The sequence below is a fragment of the Phascolarctos cinereus genome, unplaced genomic scaffold (assembly GCF_003287225.1).
Source record: "Phascolarctos cinereus isolate Bilbo 61053 unplaced genomic scaffold, phaCin_HiC Scaffold_4;HRSCAF=312, whole genome shotgun sequence".
In the NCBI taxonomy this organism is placed as follows: domain Eukaryota; kingdom Metazoa; phylum Chordata; class Mammalia; order Diprotodontia; family Phascolarctidae; genus Phascolarctos; species Phascolarctos cinereus.
Genome location: NW_027555847.1, coordinates 369,260,494 through 369,284,200, shown reverse-complemented (window position 1 = coordinate 369,284,200; position 23,707 = coordinate 369,260,494). Strand labels below are relative to the sequence as shown.

Sequence of the window (23,707 nt, the reverse complement as noted above, 5' to 3'; positions counted from 1 at the left end):
ATAAATACAATAAACATTCATTTAGTGTTTTCCTATCATGTGCCAGGCACTGTGATAAATACTGGAGATAAAAATAAAAAAGACAGTCACTACCATCAAGAAACTTACATTTCACAGGGAAGATATGTTATGATTTCTGATAATTCATTACAAAGTATTTTAAAAAAATAAATATCCAATGATTTGCAAAGGGCACTGACCACTAAGGGAATCAGGAACGGCCTCTTGAAAGGGCTGACAATTAAGCTGAGTCTTGAAAGAAGATAGGACTCTCAGGAGGTAGAGGTGAGGAGGGAAGGCATTTCAGGCATAGTGGGGGGCCCATACACAGAAGTGCAGTCAGATAGTGGAACATCATGTATTGGGAACAGCAAGTAGTCCAATTTGACTAGAATATAGAATGTATACTAAGTGGTACAGTAGATAGGCTGCAGGTCCTGAAGTCAGGAAGGCTCATTTTCCTGAGTTCAAATCTGGCCTCAGATACTTACTAGTTATGTGACCCTGGACAAGTCACTTAATCCTATTTGCCTCAGTCTCCTCATCTGTAAAATGAGCTGGAGAAGGAAATGGCAAACCACTCCAGTATCTTTGTCAAGGGAACTCCAAATTGGGTTATGAAGAATTAGACATTACTGAATGGTAGAACAACAACAACAACAACAAAATAGAATGCATGCGTGTGGCTGATGTGTAATTAGCGTCTAGATTGTGAAAGACTTTAAATGCCAAGCAGAATATTTCATCCTTACCTCACTGCGTGTGGGAAGTGGGGGGAGAGGCAGATTGGGGAGGAGGTTGGAGAAGAGGTTAGTAAGGTTTCTTCAGGAGGGAGTGAAATGGTAAAACCTCGAGCTCTAAATACGTTGAACAGATTTGTATTAGAGTTTCATAATTGGGAATCTATTTATCAGGTAAACTCATTTTCCCAGGTTTGTTTTTGAAAAACGTATGTACTGATGATTATACCAATATTTTCCAGAGAAACTATTCCACCATATAATTTATCTTTTTGTTAGATTATTTTCTCCCCCATGACGTTTGTTCTGATGTTTTCTTATGGACACCCAATATAATCAACTCTTGCTTATGGACTTTGTGAATCTTAGGGATTGGCTACTTCATAAAGTAGCAAATGATTGTCAGTGGGCCTATGGAAGAATTTCCAGGTAGAGAAAGTTTGTCCTTAGCACCTTTTTACATCTCTGCCTTTTTTCGATGCCCTTATTTCCCCTCTCCTTTACCCACCACCTACATACTGAGTCCAGGCTCCTGCTGTCTTGATACTCACCAATGCTCCCCCCCCTTTAGAATTCTACTAAGATTTTTCCTCTTCCAAAGTAACCTATGCTCCAAAATTGCCCCCTCTCATCAAAACTTCCATTTCTAAGACATGATAAATGAAAAATAACATAAAAGTCTGATTAAAATAATTAGCACTAAGATATCAAAGAACAGAAACAATATCCTATAGTGAATAGAGTGCTTGCCTTCCAGTCAAGAAAATCTGAGTTCAAATCTGCCCCCTGGCACATGATGTCTACTTGACTCTGGAGTCACTTAACTCCACAACATCCGGTTCTACTCGCTAAGACTCTAAGTTGAAGAAAAGAGGCTGATTTGCATTGGTAGAGGGAGTTCCTCACTGAGAACTACCTATAGCAATGGCATTATGAAGGAAGAAGGAGAAAGTAAGGCCTTAGAAAAGTACTATTGTTATGGGACCCTTGGGGGTGGCTGGAGACTAGACCACAAAGCAAGATTGTGTTTGTGATGCAAGCTAGGAGAAGAAGGTCCAGGCATGGAGCTAATGGTCTCTGGATCATTTAGCACACTTTCTCAAAAGTAAGCGTGTAAGCAAGTAAGATCCCCAGATGTTGGCACCCCTAAACAAGGTTCATGGTGCCCCATTCTAATTATGGCTCTGGAGCTTAATAACCCCAAAGTACCTTTAAATAATGGAATGCATTAGGGAGATATTTTCAAGGGACTTATAGAGGTGGGAGGAGGCCTCTTCCCTCTCATACTCCCTTAGATACATCTCAACCCTGAGGCTAATCCTAAATCCAGCACTTACTACTTGTGTGACCTTGGATGAGACACTTAACGGTCTTTGAGCCTTGGTTTTATCCTCTGTAAAATGGGAATAACATTAGAATGCCTCAGTCTCAGGGTTTTGGTGAATATATCTATTATAACAAAATATATTAACATAATATATTTAATACAATATAAACATACTATTGTGTATATATATATATGTGTATGTGTGTGTATATATATGTGTATATATATACATACACACACACACACACATATATATATATATATATATATATATATATATATATATATATATATATATATATATAAAATATGCTATAATTATTCTTAGAGACAACTGGGGTGGGGTGAAGGGTACTTTGGTAGCCACCTAGAAATGGGACCTAAGAGTTAGAAGTGTTAAATGTCATTATTTTCCCTTATATAAAAGGATGCTCATGCCCTCACTGGCTGAATTTAAAGATTTAAAGTAGTGCGAATTGCTGCCACTAGTGTAGATATAAACTCTTCACCAAAGAAAAATACAGATGCTGAAATGAAAGGAAATGCAATTGTTAGCAACACTGACAAGGCCGGATTTGTGGAATAATTAGAACCTTTATTTGTCTCATTAGCCAGATGTTTACCAAATTCACGTCCCTGCCTATATTCCGGATGTTCCTTTTTCTTTGAATAGCTCTTTGTTTCTTAGCAGTGGAAATTTTAAGAAATTTTAAGAAGTCCAAAGAAGAATCTCTAGAATACAGGGTTTATGGAAAAAAGCCCCTAGCCAATCATCTTCCTGAAGCCCCTACCATGTTTATCTCCAGGCCCTTCCAATGAAATAATTTTTCATAGTAAATCTTTGAAGTCCTAGAATTATATCCCAAAGGGAGTGGGGATTTATATTTTACCTATCTTACCTACATTTTTGCCCTATCTCCCACAGTAAGAAAAAAAACTTAGTTAAATAGATTAAGTGTAATGTTTCTGTGGAATTGTTATTTCTCAGGGAGCGAGCATTGAATACAACCCAGCCTGGGTCCCTTCAACTTACAGTGGGAAACCTGAAGCCAGAAGCAACTTACACATTCCGAGTTGTGGCCTATAATGAACGGGGACCAGGGGAGAGTTCTCAGCCTATTAAGGTGGCCACCCAGCCTGAATGTAAGTATGACAAGGGACTGGCAACACAGAGCTTTGTTTCAAAAGCAGTTTCTTTTTGTAGGATCTTAAATTTCCATTTGGGAGTGTCTTTAACATAAAAAGATGGTTAAAAAAAAAAGCAGCACGTTTCAGTGCTCACACTCTGATCTTGTGATTATACCCATTTAAATGATGGTTCTATGAACACCATTCCCATCATATTCTCTTAAGATCTGCTTCTCTACAGGGTAGCTTGTTTTGCCTTGTAAAGTATTTCCTTTATGTGATTATTTTAATTGCTAACCCTTTTCTATCATATAAAAAGGTAGGTTTGTGGATAAAATATTTTGAAATGGTACTTTGTTTTGTTTGCTTGTTTGCTTGTTTGTTTTGTCTTTGTATCCCCAGCACCTAGCAAAATACCTGATTCCTAGTTGATGCATAATAAATGTTTATTGAATAAATAAATGAATGAATCAATGAGATTGTTTGTCAACAGGATACGAATTAATAAGATAATACAGCAAACACTTGTTAGGGATTTCAGTCATTAGGCACTACCATTTATCACCCACCAAATACTCACTTGGAAAAAAAAAAACAGCACAACAAACTACTGTTTGTGGGAGCTAGGCTTTATTAAACCATCCATTCATCAAGAGTCTCTGTGTTCCATCCCTGTTTTTAATTTAGATTAGCACACAATAATTCTCCACAGATGTCTTCACTGGGTTGTAATTTAATGCTGTGACCTCTTCCTTTACAGAAGCCAATATTTGAAATGCCCATTTGAACAACATTTCAGTTATTTTTTTTCTATCCTCTGCACCCCACCCTCAGCCATTTCAATTGTTTTGTAAAAACATAGTTGAAAATATTGTCCATTGTGTCTTCCAATATTTTTATATGAGAAGCCATGAGGAAAATGTATTGAATTTAATACTAGACAAATTTGTATGCATCTTTTGTCAGAAAATGAAATCTCTGTAACTTCACTTATTTCCCTTTTCATCTTGACCTGGATCACTTAGTTCCCTGTAAGTTGTATTAATCATGTGTCCCTATCAACTGACTCTGTTTTATTTTAATGATCTCTATGCTGCTACTATTCCTAGTTATCATATTTTGCTTAAAATTTGGTATATAAGCCACCTCAAATCAGTTTGGAAGATGGTAAGTTAAAAATAATTTAAAATAAATTATTAAACAATTAAAAATGACATTGAAGATAAAGTTATCAGACCAAGTGACTTCTTGATACACCTTCCAATAGCTTAAGATAGGAATTCAAGATCACTTAGGTTAATGGTAAGATGTGGTGTGAATGGTGAAATCTGATTCTGATGACTTAGTAGAATGTTCAGCCCACCTTATATTTGATGCAAACTCTAAATCCAATAAAATCAAACATATGGCATACAAATGGAAAACAAAAAGCTTTGCAAACCATTAAATCATATAGGCATGGCCACAGGGCAGTATCTTCATAAGCAAACTAAAAATGTGTAGAGTTGTAGCAATTCACGGGAAAATCTGGGTTCTAAACTCTCTTATCATTTTCCCCATTGAATTAAAACATGTATAGTTCATCTAAATACTTAATTTTGTTTGTGTAGACATAACCTTAGTCTTATTATGACTAGACTTTGGGCAGGCATTCACGTAGGTAAGATTGCTAGATGCTTATCCAGCTTAGTGGAATATCTTGAATTATTTCCCAAGACATGAGAGTTTGAAAAAAATCAATTTGAGTCAAAATATATGGCTTCTTTTCCTTTATATGCCTTATGTAGCCTTGAGGGAATTCAATGATGCCCTAGAAGCATGGCAAGGAAAATTCTACAAAGAGACAATTTTGTCCCATTTGTCAAATTTTAAAACACAAATCTCTAACAGTATGTTCAATTTCAAAGTCACAATCCCTGAGGATGACATGAATTCTATACTTAGCAAAGCATGTTTGTTGCCCTGATATTTTTTTTTAACTTTCCCCAGGGCTGGCTGTTGGTGGCTGTGGAAAATTGCATCTAATTTCCATGTTTTTTTTAAATGAAATCTAACCAACACAGAAGTTCCATTTTTAGATGAATCACTTCTTCTCAATATTAGTGCCGCTGCTATTCAAGTACTGCTGCTGCTATTTGAAACAGCTAGATTTAGATGTAGGCTTTAAACCATCCATTTACCCTGAGTCTATCTCATTGGCTTACGAAAGAAAACCCCCTACTTCTGATGCTATTTTATTTTTCTAAGTTTCTAAGCCAAGGTATTAAAGCAGTTTTTTCCCTTCTGTTATCAACCAATTACATTGTATTATGCTATCTTCTCTGCAATTTATAATTTTTGAGAGTCACCTATATCCCTGAGAGGTTAAATGACTTGTCCCCTGTCACCCAGCTAATATGTGTCAGAGAGAGATCTTGAACCCAGGTCTTTCAGGTGTTGAGACTGGTTTTCTATCCACTATTTTAAGTTGCCTATTTGTTTCATAAGGCAAACGTAATTGATTTTTTAAAAAAGGTTTGTTAGTGTGATTTGTACGATTCAAGAGAAAAGTAATTAGTCAGAATTACTTATGCACTTGTTAAAATAAGCAAATAATCTTCAAAACAGTGTCCTTTTTCTATGTCAAACTGATATTCACTTGGCATTCTAAAGGCAATGATAAACAGATTACTTCAGTAATCTAGGGCTAAGTGATTTTTATCAGTGTGGAGGTATTTTCTGCCAACACAGATAGACATTCCTTTATAAATTAGTGCTTGTTTTTTAAGTATTACTTTGACCGAAAACTTGATTGCTCTGTGACCACATTGGTCATGGGTTTCTCTGAACATAGGTAGGCTGGTGTTAAGACAATAAACATACATCCTAGTACCCATCCTAGAAGCTCAGTGGGTCTAGCTAGAACTTATAATTTATTTGTATATTCCTCAGGAACCCAATCTCCTCCAAGCCATGATGAAGTATTGTGCTAGTATCATTTAGTAATATATCAATTGCCTAGTATTAGTGTACATTGACTGAAACAAGTCAACAGTAGAAATCGATAATATCATAATTAAATGAATCAAATGGTTTTCGAGGACCTTATAATGTTTTTAGAACTGTGCTATATTTTGTGGGGAGAATACACAAAAATTATATTAAGTGATCCTGCCGTTTAAAAGCTTTCAGATATCTTTCATGAGTAGATATGTGCATTAATACAATATAATATATAAATATATACAATATAATAAATAATAATTAATACAATATAAGCAAGACAGTAAGCAATAAGATGGAAACTGTATGTGAAAAAACAACAATAATAACAAAACCATTAATAAACCATCTAGATTCACTAAGATGATTGTTATCTGTGATGACAAAATACAAAGGCAAGTGGAAGATTTAATATAATAATTGTCTAATCAACCTGTCTAAGCAAATTATCAAATAATTCTGGCCCTGAAATATGATTTTGACAATCCAATCAGCAATCATGAAGCTTTCATTAAAGACATACTATGTGCCAAGCACAGTGGATAGCTTCATCATTATTTAACTTAAGAAGCATTACTTTATTCAACCATCATTTGTGGAGACAGTATAATGTCTACCGTTTACCTATGTGAACCCAATCATGGAGTGCTTCATTGGTAGTAATGGAGGATATAGCAGTAGGTCATAGTCCAAGTGAAACTTTGGTTGCTTAAAGCAGGCTTCATTTGGTTGTGTTCTTTTGCATTCTGGAATGATAGGACCCAAACTCTCAAAGAATTCCATCTCTAATGCTTATGACCTGTAGGACTTTGGGCAATTTACTTAATGTCCAGCCTCAGTTTCCTCATCCTTAAAATGAAGTAGTTGGATTAAGGACTATTCAAGTTCTAAATCTATTAATTTATCAGCCCATGGTCTGCTTGTATTTTTATTTTTCTTACAATTTGGAAAACAAAATGTGGACCAGTTCCATATTAGAGACATTAAATATACTTGACATAAAAGAAAAGAAAATAAGATTATTTTTTTAAACAAGAGAATTGGCCTAGGAATGTTATATACATTTTAACTTTAGTAATAACATTGTTTCATTGAATCCCCTCAGCTTAAAATTATACATAGTGAGCATTATGCCTCCTGGTGATTTAATTCTCTTTTAATGTACAATTCATTTAGGTAATTCATATTTAGGAGACTTCATATATACACATGTGCACACACACTATACATATATAATGTGTGTGTATATATATATATATACATATGTGTGTATATACATATACAAAAAAATTAAAACTCTCCCAATTCAATTGGATAAATAATGCTGTGCCTGAATTTTTTATTACAAATGTTAGAATAAATAAACTATAACATTATGTATAACAATGGCTATGTATGGTTTGTAACTTGTCTTAGTTAACACAAAGTGATATTTTAGCAATTTAAAAACATTTTGTGGTTTAAAAACCCTTCCTATATTCTGTTGCCCGCAACCAGATAGTGCACTGAATGGAAAGGTGTGAAATAAGACATGAAGAAGTGGACCAGGTGGAGCAGAAAAACTGACTCAGTTTATTTTTCTGAGGGTACAGGATATATAGAGAAAATCCATCCTAACTTCAAAGAGTCCTCCCGGTGAGACACTCCCAAAACATCTGCTAAGGATGTGATAACATGCATTTCCTCCTTATCAGAGTTCCTAGATAGAGTTGTAAATTCCAAGGCTTTTTCCTGGCACCTGTGTAGAGGAGTGAATATGTAAATCTAAGGTCCAAAGAGTGAGAAGGAATGTCTCAGGAACCTCCTAACAGGGAGAGTTTGGAGAGCCCTGCTTCTGAATTATTGAGCCCTTTGGGTTAAAGCCTGGGCAAAGGTCAAACTCTGTCCTGAATCTTAAACCCATATCAGACTCTTAAGATCAGCCCTCTACAATATTCTAAGACTGCTCAAACCACGTGCCAAGGGAAGTACAACATCCTGAGGTATCCTGGCATTCTGTCCTTCTTACAGAGTGATCTTCTTTAGTGGAAACTCCTATGACTTATTTTATTCTTGGCCAAACTGTAATAATTTAATGGCAAGGAGAAAATATTTGCCCATCATTATTGCTTTCTCTGACCAAATGATCTTATCTTTTGGAATTGGGTCTCTTCTGTGTAGGTATTCAGTGTGTTCTTTTATCACAGGTTTTTCAAATGTGCTGTAGTTATTGTACAATAAAATTACACAGCTTTTTGACAAATTGAATTTCAAGATTTCTGTATTATTTGAAAATATCGACAGTATTATGCCATACTCTTAAGGAATAAAAAAATGATGTGAAGCCTGTCTGCAATGCAAGTCAGTCAGTGACTGTTTCTAAAAGTGCATACATTTTTCAGTAATCAGTTTAGGAGATCAACAGCCCAAGATCCAGCTTATGAAATAATCATCCAGAATAGAAAGGCTGGATTTATATGAAGGTTTTTGTCCCCAGATTAAATCTTCCTTTTTGCTAAACCCTTACCCCTTCTTCTCTGCTTTTACTGTGTATAATTTCACCACTGTATTATCAGCCAGGATTTAAATCCCTGCCTGCTTAAGACTTGTCTAATCTTTTCATACCACATGTGGAGATTTGGTGAATTATTATTTTGGTCCTTTAAGATGCTGTTAGGGCAGTTTAATAGCATAGGATGTTAAAATGGGCCACATACTAGCTTGAAGGCTTGCTTTACTATAGAAAGTTATTTGATGGACCACAAACCCCTTTACAGTTAAAACATGTAAGTAATATTCCTACTCCATTATATATTACACTAAAGGTATGAAAGCCAGCCTTAAGAATAGTGACTTTAGATGATATTACATGGGAGAATTTCTGGGTTGTGTTTATTGTATTCATATTCCCTCCCCTTCACCATTTCATACTCCTCCCTTCTCCCTTCCTCCGCCTGTTTCCACAATTGCTAGGCTATCTTAATGGAACTTTGATAGTAACATTGTCCTATCAAGGAACTATAAAACATAACCAAATTTATAATTTCAAGGTAAAGCAAGACATTTAGGAAATTACCCAGGCTTAAGAAATCATACCAATACAGAACTACAGTTGGTTCTAATGAATTATTAGTATTATTTTCTGCTATCATCCTATAGTTGTCTGTATTATAACATTAAACATACTAAAATGCACAGTTTGTAAATATATATGTATGCATATATAGTGTATAAATGTATGTATATGTATGTTTGTGTAAATATATGTATATGTGTGTATATATGTGTATGTATATATACATATACATATACATGTACATTCGTATATGTGTGTATATATACATATGCGTATATATACACATGTGTGTGTATGTGTGTGTGTATGTGTGTGTGGCTTGTCTTCCTAACCACACTATGAACAAGTGATCAAGTGATGCACAGGAACTATATAGTGCTTCAAAAAGTAGCTGACATACATTCTGAGCTCTTATTGATTGATGAATTGTCTGATATGTGTGTGTAGCATAGCAGTGTATTGGCTAAACTATAGGAATGTTCAGTTCAGTAATGAAAGAAGCTCCAACATCCTGAACTATCAATTGATAGACATGTAGATAAAGCTTTTATTAAGCAATTAATATATTCAAAGCACCATCCCTGCTTTCAAGAAGTTATATTCTAATGGAAAAGGAAAACAATAAAAGGAGAAAAGAGACCCAGAAGGAGGGTAGGGGTGAGCTTAATGTGGAGACAGGCAAGAAGTGGTATAGAGGCCTGGTTCCTGGCAAGACGAGAGATGAAAGGTCACTTGTTCAGAGCACAAGAAGTCCAAGTTTTTGGTTAGGGGTAGGGAATGGGGATGAGGATGGTTGTTCAAACACAGGCAGAAGAGTAAAGAGATGGTATGTTTATGTATATATTATCTCATTTGAGTCTCACGTGCCACTGGGAGATTCGTATTGTATCATTATCACCATTTATCAGATAAGGAAACTGAGCTTTGGGGAAGTTAATTGATATGTCCAAATTCATACAACCATTAAGTGGCTTAACCTACTGGAATTTCACAGTACTGCAAATTCTATATTTGCTTTAGTACCCAAGGCTATCCCCTGAACTAGATGTATTGTGATTGACACTTCTCCACACAGTTCCATAAATCATTCCGTGACACAGCCACAGTGGTTGACATTGGTTAATAGTGGCTTCTAATTTGCTAGCCATAAAGATGGTTCTCTGGAAATGCAAGGAAGCAAAAAGAAGCACGCATGTGGCATCTCTTCTTACTATTGATAAATTTATAATAGTCATAGGATCTCTAATTTCAGTCAAGAGGCAGTATGGTTCTGGAGAGAGAGTAGACCTTAGAAATGGAAGGACCAGGTTTCAAGATCTGCCCCTGACACCCACTAGTTGTATGACCCTGGAGAAGTCATTTTACTTCCCTGAGACCCCAGCAACTCTCTAAAGCTAGGTGCTTATATGAATTGGCCGAGGGAATTCCCAGAATAGCCTGGTCCAAGAGAATAAATAAAACCTGAAATATTTTACTAGAATGAGTTTGAGAACATTTGCCTGGAAAGAGTCTGTAACATACTATCTGGCCACAAGCTCTAAATCATGCCAACCAAGATGGAATTCAACCCTTGCTGCTGTCTCTCTGCCCTCTTTCAGGTTCCCTTTATGAATTTTCTGCCTCCACTAACACATCAGCTCTTTGAGGGCAGGGGTGATCCTGCTTGTATTTTTATCCTCATTGCTTAGCACAGTGTAAGCCACTTAGTAAATCCTTAAAATGTGTTTGCTCTCAATCTATCCTTGGAGTCATGGATCTAAAGTTCTGGGTAACAATAGTAAATTGAAGCATGGATTTGGATGTAAGGGCCCCAAGTAGAAGCAGACAACAACACAATTTGCAGTCAGAAATATTTGTCGAGAGAGGCTTGGGAGAAGGAATCTCCTTTAGGCTAGTCAAAACAGTTAAGCCATTGTCATATTTACTTCATAGTCCATACCTCCCTTAGCAAATAATTTTGTTTCTCAATTTATGGGTCAGGTTGGGGGAATTGTGAGTAAATCATTCTTAGATATGGCTGATGTTGACAAAGTGAACCACTTGTAGAGTCAGACATATGATCTGTGTTAAAAGTCTTTACTTGAGTGTTTAGAGCAGTTAACCATGTTTATTCTCTTTTGTCTTCATCAGGCAGGGTCATTCATGTCACCCACTAAGGCCTCAAAGTACTTGTTGATTTCGCTGGCAAACAAAATATACACTCAATGAAAAAAAAAAGTTTAAAAGCATCTCATATTTTTCTCCTCAAAAATAGTAAGTAGGTAAAACCTTGAATAGCAAAGATGGGTTATGGAGAATATTAAATAAATGTGGTAAGTATAGCGAATTGCAGAATTATAAACATCCATTTATTGTGCTGAATCATCTTATTTATTTAATTTGATTTCTAGCATTTATACAAATTTTTAAGCTTTTTCAAAGAACTTTACATATGTTATATCATTTGATTCTCCCCATCAGGAAAGTGTTATTACTATCCCCATTGTACAAATGGGGATACTAAGGGAGACAGAGGTTAAATGACTTTCCCAGAGAAATACATCTAGTAGGTGTCTGAGGCAGACTAAATTCAGGTCTTTCTGATACCAGGTGCAGCATTCTATCCACTATAATATGTAGATGGCTTAAAAAGCTAGGTCTATACTCCTTCAAAAAATTATATAATTGAAAGTTCTGTGGACATCAATTTGTCATGCCATGATTTGTGATGTTGGTGTATTCTTGGATTTCAATAAGGCAAATGACTTCCTGTTTGATTTCCAAGTTGGGGAAAAAAAAGTACTAGATAATAATAGTGTTAGTTGAGTTTAATGCTTATTGAGTTACCAAATATATTTTTGACGTAATTATTTTGTAGGAAAATTTTTCACAGGGTTAAACAATAAGTTAAGTTTAATAAGATAAAATGTAATATAATAAAAGTAAAAGATTTTTTAAAATCTAGAACATTTGCATATGAGGTATGTTAGAAATATCATTATGGTGAACTTTAAATATTGTCACATAGAAATCATTGGAAAGAATGTGAGGATGTTAGATCAAAGATGAAAGACTTAGGGGAAACACATTGGACAGAGAAGTATCTTTCAACTCCACGATTCAACTCTGTTGATTCTATAAAGAAGCTTTGTTACTTTAAAGTTTGTAGTTCCCCATAGAGTAAAGAAGACTGATAATAACAAATCAATGTAGTGAAGTGAATAGAATACCAAAGTGAGTACCTAAAGACAAGCATTTTTTTGCTCTATTTCACTGACAGCTAACTGTAAGACTTCATTTCTTTAGGCTTCTTAGGAAAATGAGCATTTTGGATTAATTAATGTCCAAGGTCCCTTCTCATTCTAAAATTCTGTAGTCTTATAGAACAGATGTTTTTACCCTAGAAGTCTATGGATTTGTTTTCTTAATATTTTGCTAACGCTTTTTCAATATAGTTTTTTTTTTTAATCCATTATTCTGATGGAAAGGTCCATAGAAATCATCAGGCTGCAAAAGGTGTCCATGATACTAAATAGCTTGAGAATTGCTATACATAGACCAAATCTTTTCAATCACATCTGACTCTACAGGGAATAGGAATGAAGGAGGGGAGAAGAAAATAAAATAAAAATGGCTTAAGAGTAAAGTGGGCAAAAGGGAGCCTGGTACATTACCTTACATATGCAGAATCCATCTCATCTGTAGTAAATTTACTCCCATTGCAGCAAAGGTTTTCAAGGAGCCAGAAGAGAGGGGAGAGATGGGAGGAGGGAGGGGGAAAGAGGGAGAGGGAAAGAAAGAGGGAGAGAGAAAATATATTAGTTCATTAAGTTGTTTCACATTATACAATAGCTTTTAAATAATTGTATGTGTCTTGTATCTCAAATTTATATGGTATTTAAGGTTTGCAAATAATTTTACATGTTATTCCATTTAAACTTGAGAGTAAATTTTTGAAATTATATTTTTAATGTGTAATCCTATCCGTACTATGTAATTGTATTGTGGGAAAAAAATCACCCCAGGCATAAATTTATATCAACCTTACTTATTGTCACTCACCTTGAAAACAGAGTCAAATGTAGTTATATAAACTATCTCACCATCACATGGATTGTGCTAAACTGTGGTTCATATCCTATTCCTATGTACAGAGTGAAATGTTATACTTCTTTCACAGTTACCCTGAGAAGTTATAATAAAGAATATTTCAAATAAAGGTAACCCTGTTACTAAGGTTCAAACAAGATTCCATTGTATTAATTAAACCACTATTAAGGAAACATCAAAAAATCAAAGTGTCACATTTTGTGAACAGTTTTCTGTTGTTGATTAATCAGCGCAATTTAGAAGAAAAGTGTTAAGTATAAGATGAAGTCCCATATGGGAAAAAGAAAAATTTTGATCGCAAGGATTTTATATAGGTATCAGTGATTATACTGTGCCTGAAGGAGAAAGATTTTAAGGTAATGACACCCGATTTCTACTCCAGGACATATTTTGTTATAATCAGTGTGTGTGTGTGTGTGTGTGTGTGTGTGTGTGTGTGTGTGTGTGTGTGTGTGTGTTTCATGTGAAAAATAAAAACAGTAGCAGTTAGAACTTGTGGGCAAAGTACAATTCTTACCAATAGGTTAAGCAAATTTTGTTGTCTCTGCTTTTCCCTTATGGGTTCTCTTTAGAATACTCATGCCACTTCAAATTTTAATAATTTAGAAAGTGCAACCATGTGATAGCACTCAGGAAAAGGTGACTTTATGGAGAGGAAGAGTAGATGGTGCCTTACGTAGCAAAATACTGAGAAAGTCCTTAATAACCAAAGTAACAGCTCCTAATGCCTAGCATTCCTCTTTCAAGAAACAAATCATTCATTTCATAATAACTGAGAGATGGCTTAAAATGTTGATTCTGCTTGAGGGGGATTAAGACATTGATATACATTTCTGTAGTGCAGAAGAAACAGCCCTGGTAGAATGGCAATGAAAATAGTTTAAATCTGTATTTTGTTTTTGCCTCTCATCTATAATCTTGTTTAATCCTCAAACAACCCTACAAATAAGGACTTGTAAGGATTATTGTCCCTATTTCATACAGAAGAAAACTGAGGCCTAGAGGCCAGAAATTATTTGTGCAATGTCAGAGAGCTAATAAGAGACAGATTAAGTCTCATAAACAAGTCTTTTAAGGCTAGGGTTGATTCCACTACAGTAAGTCACCACTAAAAGAATTAAGTGACTTGGCTTTTGGATTCATCCACTGGGCTCAAAGTAACTTTGGACAAGTCACATCGCTCCCATGGACCTAAGTTTCCTCATCTGAAAATAAGAAGAGAAGTGATGTCTAATATATCAACCACCTCTAAAATTCTATTATTTCATGACTTTTTCTGTTCACATTAATGTGTTAATTACACACATCAGATCCTTTCCTGGGAGCAGTTTTTTTCCCCTTATTCCACCATCCTCCAGTGGGTAATTATGCTTCCTTATTTCTAGGGCCCAATGAAATCTGCTTGTCTGCCAAATCAGATTAGACCATTCACTATCTACCCGTCATTCTATTCATGTATATGTTAAATATTCATTTATGTAAGACTTAGTTACCCAAAAGGAATCAAGATCCCCCAGCAACTACGCAAGACAGAAGCTTATGGGCATTATTATTAAGCAGCTGCTGTTTGTAGAAGACTTTAAAGATTAATATAATGAAGACCGCCATAAGAAAAATGCTATACTTTATGAAATGGCTGTAGTGTCCTTAAGAAAGCCCAGGTTTATAGTCAAGACCTTTTTGTGATGACAAGCCTTCTGAGGCTCCTAAGAGTCATTCTAACAGTCTAGCATTCATCACTCAGTCAGCAACAACTGACTGGAAGATCTGCCCCTTTTATCCCTTCTTGATTTTTCTAAGGTTCTTGGTCCTTAGAAACTTTACACTCACCTTTGACTTCCTGGATGGGAAACCCTCCCCTTTCTGGCGCCAAATATTCTTCCACTGTACTTTTGATCTTCCCTGATTTGCCTAGTTATTGCTACCTTTGTTGTTTCTGCAGACCTCAGTGATTCATGTCCTTGTGCCTCTCTCTTGTTCCTGGACTTTCTATGTTCTGTTCAGTCTACTGAGAACATATTTACTTTCTTGCTGTTTTAATTTATTTTTACCTTTAGGTGAACCTTTACTCTTAAGCTAACATTACAGCCTAGCCTCTCTAATCAACATGTGTAGCTGAGGTTACTGCCATCATCCCTGAAACCTATCTACATTTCAGCTACTCCATTCAAAGGCCCCAAGCACACTGGCTTTTCTTCCTCTTTCAAAGCTAGTGCCACTATTGCAACTGTCTGTTTCTTGACACAGGGATACCTCTAATTTGTGGTTCCTCTGCAGAGCTGAAGTGGTTAATAGGTCCAGAGCTACATGAATGAGAAATTTCATGTAGTCATACTCATTTCTTCCAGTTCCTTATGACTCATCTCCTAAATACTCTCAGACAATGAACTCTTATTATCCAATCATTATGATTTTATCGTAAAAAGGTTTTTATATGTATTTTAATAATGCTGACATGTCTTCAACCAATGGTTCAGAAGAAAGCCACCTCCTCACCAAAGGCCTCAGTTACTAAACTCAGGATTTAAAATTTAATGCAATAGGTTATACAAAGCTCTTGCCCAAGGGTGATGTCTCTACTCTGATACATGGGGTTACTTCTACTTGCAGGGGGATGCTTTTGTACATTATGGGCCACAGAAACTACAAAGACTGGCAAAGACCTGAATACTGAGAGAATAAAAATGAATTAGATGAGGGTATGATGAAATTATTACTTTTAGCTTGGTCAGGTAGAAAAAGAAATTCACAGACATTTATCTTATTGAGGAGCACATTCAGTGTTCAAGTGGGGAGAATAAAGTGTTGAATCTAGAGAGAAACAAAAAATATTCTATCAGAGTGAAGAGACCAGAGAGGCAGATTAGTCATTGGGAGAATCAACAAAGGTAGGATTTCATATTAACTATTATATGTTGTTGAGAAAGGGAGTGATAGAACATAACATTTAAGAGAACTTATCCAGGTTGTTGTGGATAAGGTGGACTGAAGTGTGGAAGAAACTGAAGGTCGGGTGAAAATTAATTACCCGTACTTTACAATAAGCAGCCAAAGCAAAGAGGGACCTCTGCCTCCCAAGGCCAGAGAGTAAGTAATGGAAAAGTTGAGACGAGGTCTTAATTTGACACTCACCTCTATACTTTGCAAACTCAGACTGACTCCAATGATAATCTGTACCATGCCTACTGAAATGGATTATCATATGTTATTGATTATCATACAGACTTTGCTTTATGCTTATATTTTCATGAGATCTTTGCCCTAGAGATATGGTTCCTGCATTCAACTATATAATTGTCTCATATAATATGATATTCATAATTAAATATCTAGCTGAGAATTCTAATATTCATTAGTTCATTCAACATATATTTATTAATCATCTACAACGTGCCTAGAATGTAGTTCCTTGTCACCTCTGCCTCTGTGACTCAACAGTTTCTTTCCACTCTAACACCTTCTGTTAAATAAGGCTTTTCTTGCTCTCCTTAACTACTAATACCTCAGCATGAAAATTTTCAATTCTGTGTAAATTTTATATATACATACATATATATACATATATATGTATATATATATACATACATATATATACATATATATGTATATATATAAAAAATACATGTGTTTATATATACTCTACTGATAAATGGACTCTCATAGAGTAGAGCCAGGTTCTATATCATTTTTGTCCTTATATTCCCTAGGGCCAAATCGCACACAGTAAGCACTTAAAAAACATGTGTTCGCTTACTATTTTGTGCAGAGCACTGTATTAGGCACTGAAAGAGCAACAAATAAACAAACAACCCAAAAATCTTTTAACATCCAGGGCAAGAGTCCTTTTGGGATTTAGTTTTCTTAGAGGACCCTATTCAGGACAATATCAGGAGTCAGTTTGGAAAATTTCAAGAGTTATTGCACCTTCATTATGTTTAGAATCACTCCCTTTGCCGAGGTCACTATGGGGCCATGAATTTAAGATTTTGAGGAAGTATGTGAGCTATATTTTCACACAGATAGTTTGCAAAGTATGTGTGCATATGTGTGCGTGCGTGTGTGTGTGTGTGTGTGTGTGTGTGTGTGTGTGTGTGTGTGTTGGGGGTAAGATAGCACTAAACAAATAAGAGATAGGAACATGAATTCATACTAATAGTTTAAATATGTCTAATGTCATATGGTTCTAGACATCATAGAATTTCTTCTTGAATGCATAATTAAAGCACAGAAGTGACCCTGGATTCTCAAAGGAACACATGGTCAGTGGAAGTCAAACCCTGTCAGGTCTTGCTATGCATACCTGGGAAGGCTTTGATTAGTCATTTATCTGAGGATCAACATGGATGAGTATATAGAAATTTATCACCAAAGATCAGCCACTCACTAGATGACATCTGTATCTACAGTTATATCTGTATTATCTACATTTATATCTATGTATGTGTATCTTCATCTATATCTCTCTCCACACACATGTAATTCTCTCTGTGCATGTCTCTATCTCCCTCTGTCTCTGTTTGTCTCTCTGTGTCTGTGTCTCTGTCTGTCTCTGTCTCTCTCTCTCTCTCTCTCCAAAAGTCTTAGTGCAGTTTCAATCATCGATATGTGTGCATACCATTTACACCATCATATATAAGTATGAATAGAGCTTTGACCGCACACCTATTATGTGATCTTAATTATGACTTATTTCTGAGCCTTGATATCCTCAACTATAATAGAGGCATAGTAATATTGTGCTATCTGCCTCACAGGTTGTGAGGAAAAAATGAAATTGGATCTGTATTGCCCTTTTCTGCTACTTACTCTTTGTAAGCTTGGAAGAAAAAATATGCCTTTGTTTTTCAATTGTATTGTTTTCTGAATATAAACCTCTCATACCTCTTGGACCTTCCCTTGTGACGAAAACTGAAAAGAAAAAAATGTTCAACAAAACCAACTCATATATTGAACAAATATGATAGCAATCTATCTACATACACATATTTGTGTATTGCATGAATGTATATGTGTGTGTTTATACACATGTGTATATATTTCAGTACCTCAGAGATGGGTGATTTCACTATATGGAGACTCCCTCAAGGTTAATGAATACTTCTCGGCACCTGGATATGAATTACTGTAACCTATATGTATGTTTACATGTATATATAACATATATAATTTATGGACATTTTTGTTAATATTGTTCAGTCATTTCAGTAGTGTCCAACTCTTTGTGACCCCATTTGTAGTTTCCTTGGCAAAGATACTGGATTAGTTTGCCATTTTCTTTTCCAACCTACTTTACAGATGAGGAAACTGAGGCAAACAGGATTACTCAGCTAATAAATGTCTAAGACTGAATTTGAACTCAGGTCTTCCTGACTCTAAGCCCGGTGCTCTAGCCACTGTGTCACATAGTAAAATATATGTGCGTAACAGTTCAAGTAAATATATAAATATATAAAAATATATTATACACACATGTATTATCCGATGTTGATATTTTGGTTGATTTTGCTGAATTTTTCTTTTTCTCACTGTCAGTCTTTGCCACAATGACAGTGGGTAGGAGAATTATATATTTAGAATGAAACATAAAAACAAAGGCTTTTTTTAAGTTTGAAAAGAATGTAGAGAAATTCTAAAGATCCCATTTCATTTTATTTTGACAACAACATGTAAGACAGATAGCATAGTATTACCACGCCTTTATTACTAATAAGGAAATTAAGACTTAGAAAGGGGAAGTGGGAACCAAGACCATGCAACAAATCATCGGTGGAATTCCTCTGCACATGTACATCTGCTGACTCTATATTTAGTGTTTTGTTTCGTCTCCACACCACCATGATGAAAGAGACATGAGGAGAAATCATGGAATGACTGAAACCTGGATGGGCACAAAACGAAACAAAACAGAAGACCGTGTCAAAGAGTAGTGAAAAAAAGGAAACAAACTTAGGGAGCAGATGTATTGATACTCTTTGGAATTCCATATCCTAAGTGAAATGAGGAGGAACAGAAAGGTTTTTAGCACAATAATATGGTCACATCAGGATTACTTGAGTTATATAATCCTGGACTCATTCAGCTACATTTTTTTTCATCCGTGGAATAGATGGCATCCTTGCTCATTCAGAAAGTCCCCATATAAGACCAGACTCTGATTTTCAGTCTACCAAATGATAGCCTAGCTTCCTTAATGTGGTCTTTCTCTTTCTGCAGTAGCATTAGATGTAGGTAGCATACTGGATAGATCATTGGGCTTGATAAAAATAATTGTAGTAGGTAAAATTTATATAGCACTTTTAGGTTTGCAATGTACTATAAAGATATATAGATTTATATATACATATTTAGAAAGATATGCTAAATGTATATGTTCTCTAAATATATGCATATATATATACACATAAATTTATGAATATATGTATAAATACATATGCATGGTATATATGTGTGTGTGTCTATATGTAAATGTCCTCATCTGATCTCTTCAAGAAGTCTAAGATATAGATGTTATTATTATCCCCATTTTCCTGCTTCAGGCAGATGCTTACTGAATGACTGGGCAAATCATTAAATCTCTCATGGCATCAGTTTCCTCATCTGTGCTGTAGAACTAATATCAGCACATACTACACAAGATTGTTCTCAGGATTAAATAAAATCACACATGAAAAATGCTTTTCAAATTTTGAAGTGCTACATAAATTCTATTATTATCATTGTAATTAGTATTTATCATTAGGCATTTTGCTTGGTTGGAAGTGAAGCTTAGCTTGTGGAGGGCCGTCAATGTAGAGGAAACCCTTCACTAATTCAAATGGAGAAACTTACAAATAACATACTGTGCAGATGGAAGCATTGTCTATACTAAGGAGATGATGGGTCAGTGACTTTGGGGTTTTTACATCTACATCTGTTACTTTTAAGGCATGAACCATCTGTCTCTTTCCCTGGGCATATGTTCTATGTTCTTTTTATGTATTTGGTCAAGGACAAAATCTCACTCCCCAAAGTCACTCAGGTCCTCATGCTAACCTAATGTCAGTGAGTCAAGTCTTTCAGCTCCTCTCCCATGATTAGAGTCGGTGTTTAGCTATAGGATGCCAAAAGAAAAACGATGTTTCCTGTGGCTAACCTTTCAGCTGGCACTGTGTGCCCTCCTGCTGCCACTTCTACTGCTGGCTGGAAGATACCAGTTTAAATCACCACTTACTTTCGTTGAGGATCAAAGCTCAGCATAAAACCATTCTGATTAGGTTGCTGTTAAAGAAAGACTGCAATGTAAGAATGCCTTGAGGGAACAAGTTGCATCAATTGTCACAGTGAATTTTGTTTTTGTTTTTTTTTTCATTCATAAGGCAAATAAAATAAAGATAGTTGGACAAAAATCTACATTTCAAAATAAAGTCATAATTTCTTTTTGTAATTATACTTAAAGTACTTGCACAGATGGGAGAACTTATAGTAAAATTTTAAAAATATATATTTTAAAATTGTTCAAAACTTCTTGCATCAATAGATACACAGTTAATGTGCATGGTCCTACTAGTTTTAAAACAGATGCTGTTGTCTCAGTAATTAGAGAAGCCCAGGGCATGACTGTAGGTTCAATGAGCTACTAAAGATCATCGTACATGGGGGGCCCAGGATGTGGCATGGTGGCTGGTGCTCAGCACTGGCCCTCTTGAAGATAAGATTTAAAGAGGCACCTTAAAGACCATCTAGTCCAACCCCTCCATTTTAGAAGTGAGATAACTGAGTTACCCAATTTACCTAAATCACAGACTTAAGTCTTTATTTTTTTAATGATCCTCAGGTGGCAGTTTGTTAAGCTTCAACAGACATTTCATCTGTTTTGACTTTTTTGCAAGCCACTGTGCTAAACTTGTCCTTCAGTAACATTCTCCAGGAAATCAAAAATATGGTACTTGGCTAAAAAAATACTTTTCTTTCTAGTTACTCATGTTAGGAAGAACTGTCTACAAGGCATTTCGTGGAATCTCATTTGAAATTTACTATAAATTTTGTAAATAGACTGATATATTTTGAAACTCTTCCTGCTGCTAGAGGTAAGTGTTATATGCTATCTTTTTAAATACAAGGTAGGTAACAAACATAACTCAGGCTTCATTATTGGCTCAACCCCCAGTGTCCAGACACTTGGGAATGCTGTCACAGTCGCATTATTACGTCATTGCATTTAATTATAGAAAATCAAATATTGGCAATAAAGTCACCAACAATCATTCAAGCACCTGTGGCCCTGCCCTGACATGGCATGTGAGGAAAGCACATTTTAAAATTATAATAATATAAAAACAGGTCAAAATGGATCAAAGACGGAATGAGATCTAATGGAATAAAGGTGCTCAGGTGACTTTTCATCTCAACTTATCAAGACACTTTGGGCTCATAGTACTTTATTATTTGTAAAGTGCTTTCCTCACAACAACATAGTAAGATAACAGGTAGGATTATCTTCATTTTACAGATAAAGAAATGGAGAATCTGAGAGGATATTTCCTTATATGGAACTACATAACTAAATGTTGCTGTCAGGATTTGAAGCCAAATTAATTGCAAACCTAGAATTCTATCTGCAATACTATGCCGCCTCTGAGGGATTTACTATTAGACACTGGTTGCTGCATAATGAATAATTTTATCTATCATAACCTATAAATGGACAAAACATCAATTGTTAGTGTTTTCACTTTCCTCAAATTGTTTTCCATTAACTCTTTAAATGTTGTGTCTCCCAAGAAAATAGAAACTTCTTGAGTGCACTGACTTTGTTTTTTCATTTTCTTTTTGCATTGTCAGTGTCTGTCACTTTATCATGCATAGAATAAGTGCTTAATAAATACTTGTTGGAGTCAATTTAATTGAATTAATTTGATACAGATGTATAGGAGGACATATCTTCAAACTTAAGAGAAACCGAAGTCTTATATTTGAAAAGGCATTTACAAAATGATATTTTCCTTTTACTTATTTACTTATTTTTTGTTTGTTTAAGTTTTCTTAATTCTGAATTCTAATTTTTCTGAATTCTAAAAACAAGCTGAGATTTGACTTGCTCTATTTGTTACCTGGGTTGATTTGCCAAATTAAATAATATGATATTCTATAGTAGGTATTCACAAAGAAATTTACAATACAAAGGTTCACATTAAATAAAGGGGAGTGATAGCCAATGGACATTCTAACTGCTCAGAGGGCATTCTTTTAATGTCAGACAAACTCAAAAAGCATCCCTAAAATAATAGGTAGGGCTCAGATAGGGCCTATTTATGGGAGAACATGGGCAAGTGTTGCACAAGATGAACAAGAATAGACGAGTTGCTGGAGGAAGGACTCATTCAGTGATATCCTAGATTCACTTGATTCTCTGCGTGTGTGTGTGTGTGTGTGTGTGTGTGTGTGTGTGTGTGAGTGTGTGAGAGAGAGAGAGAGTTTTCTGGTTATATGTGTGTAGACAAGCAATTTTTAAAAACTATTTCAAGGTCTCAGAGACTAATATGCCAAAGGGAACCTTACAAATAATTTTATTTAAGAGCTCCCAACATAAATTAGAATTTCTCAGTAGATCTCTTTGTGGTTTGCTGGGTTTCCCAATGGAGAAACTGCAATCAATAACAACATCCACACTCTTTTATCTATTGAAAGCCTTTATTGTTATGTCTCCCTTCAAACCCCCACATTTCCTCATCTCAAGGTTTCAGGAAAGTAAAAAGTTCATTTTTCACAAAAATAAGGTTGCATATTTTTTATTCAGTTTAGCTTGTTCATTTTATGCTTAAGTAAACTGAGGACTAGCAAGACAAAGTAACTAGCTAGAGCACATAATTAGGAAGTAAAAGAGATTGGATCAGAACCTTCTGTCTTCTGTCTCTGAGTCCAGTATATATTCTTCTATCCTAAATTACATCTCTTCTCATCTGAATTAGTGAATGACTTCTTGGGCGCTATGTCATAGGTTGCCAGCTACTTCCTTCCTTTTATGTTCATAAATCCTAGGGTCACTATTATTTTGACATTTTCATAAAATAAATAATGATGCATTTGCTTTATTAAAAGGAATGGCCATATCATGCTTAAGAAAAAATAACAAAAATAATGACACTATTTTAATATGTTTGACTTCTCCTGGATTGCCACGGAGCAGGAGTTAGTACTTGCCCTCAACCAACACATTTCCTGCACTATAAAAATATAGTGTAAAAATTAATTTAAAAGATTAAAGAAGTGAAACAATATAATCCTAAAATTATAAAAGGTAGCATCACTGTGTCTTGGGACTGTCTTTATTATTATTATTATTATAAGCATGAAATTAATTTAGTTTTTTATTGTTCATTTTGACTTAATTAATTTTTAATTTAACTA

General features: G+C 35.1%; 1 protein-coding gene across 1 annotated transcript in view; it reads left to right on the top strand.

The window, feature by feature from the left end:
• The window catches only part of LOC110198154 (netrin receptor DCC), a 378,347-nt gene that overhangs the window by 135,592 nt on the left and 219,048 nt on the right, over positions 1-23,707 (top strand). The window contains exon 5 of the mRNA XM_078151764.1: positions 3,056-3,210. Coding sequence (XP_078007890.1) covers positions 3,056-3,210 — 155 coding nt within the window. The remainder of the gene's footprint in view (positions 1-3,055; positions 3,211-23,707) is intronic.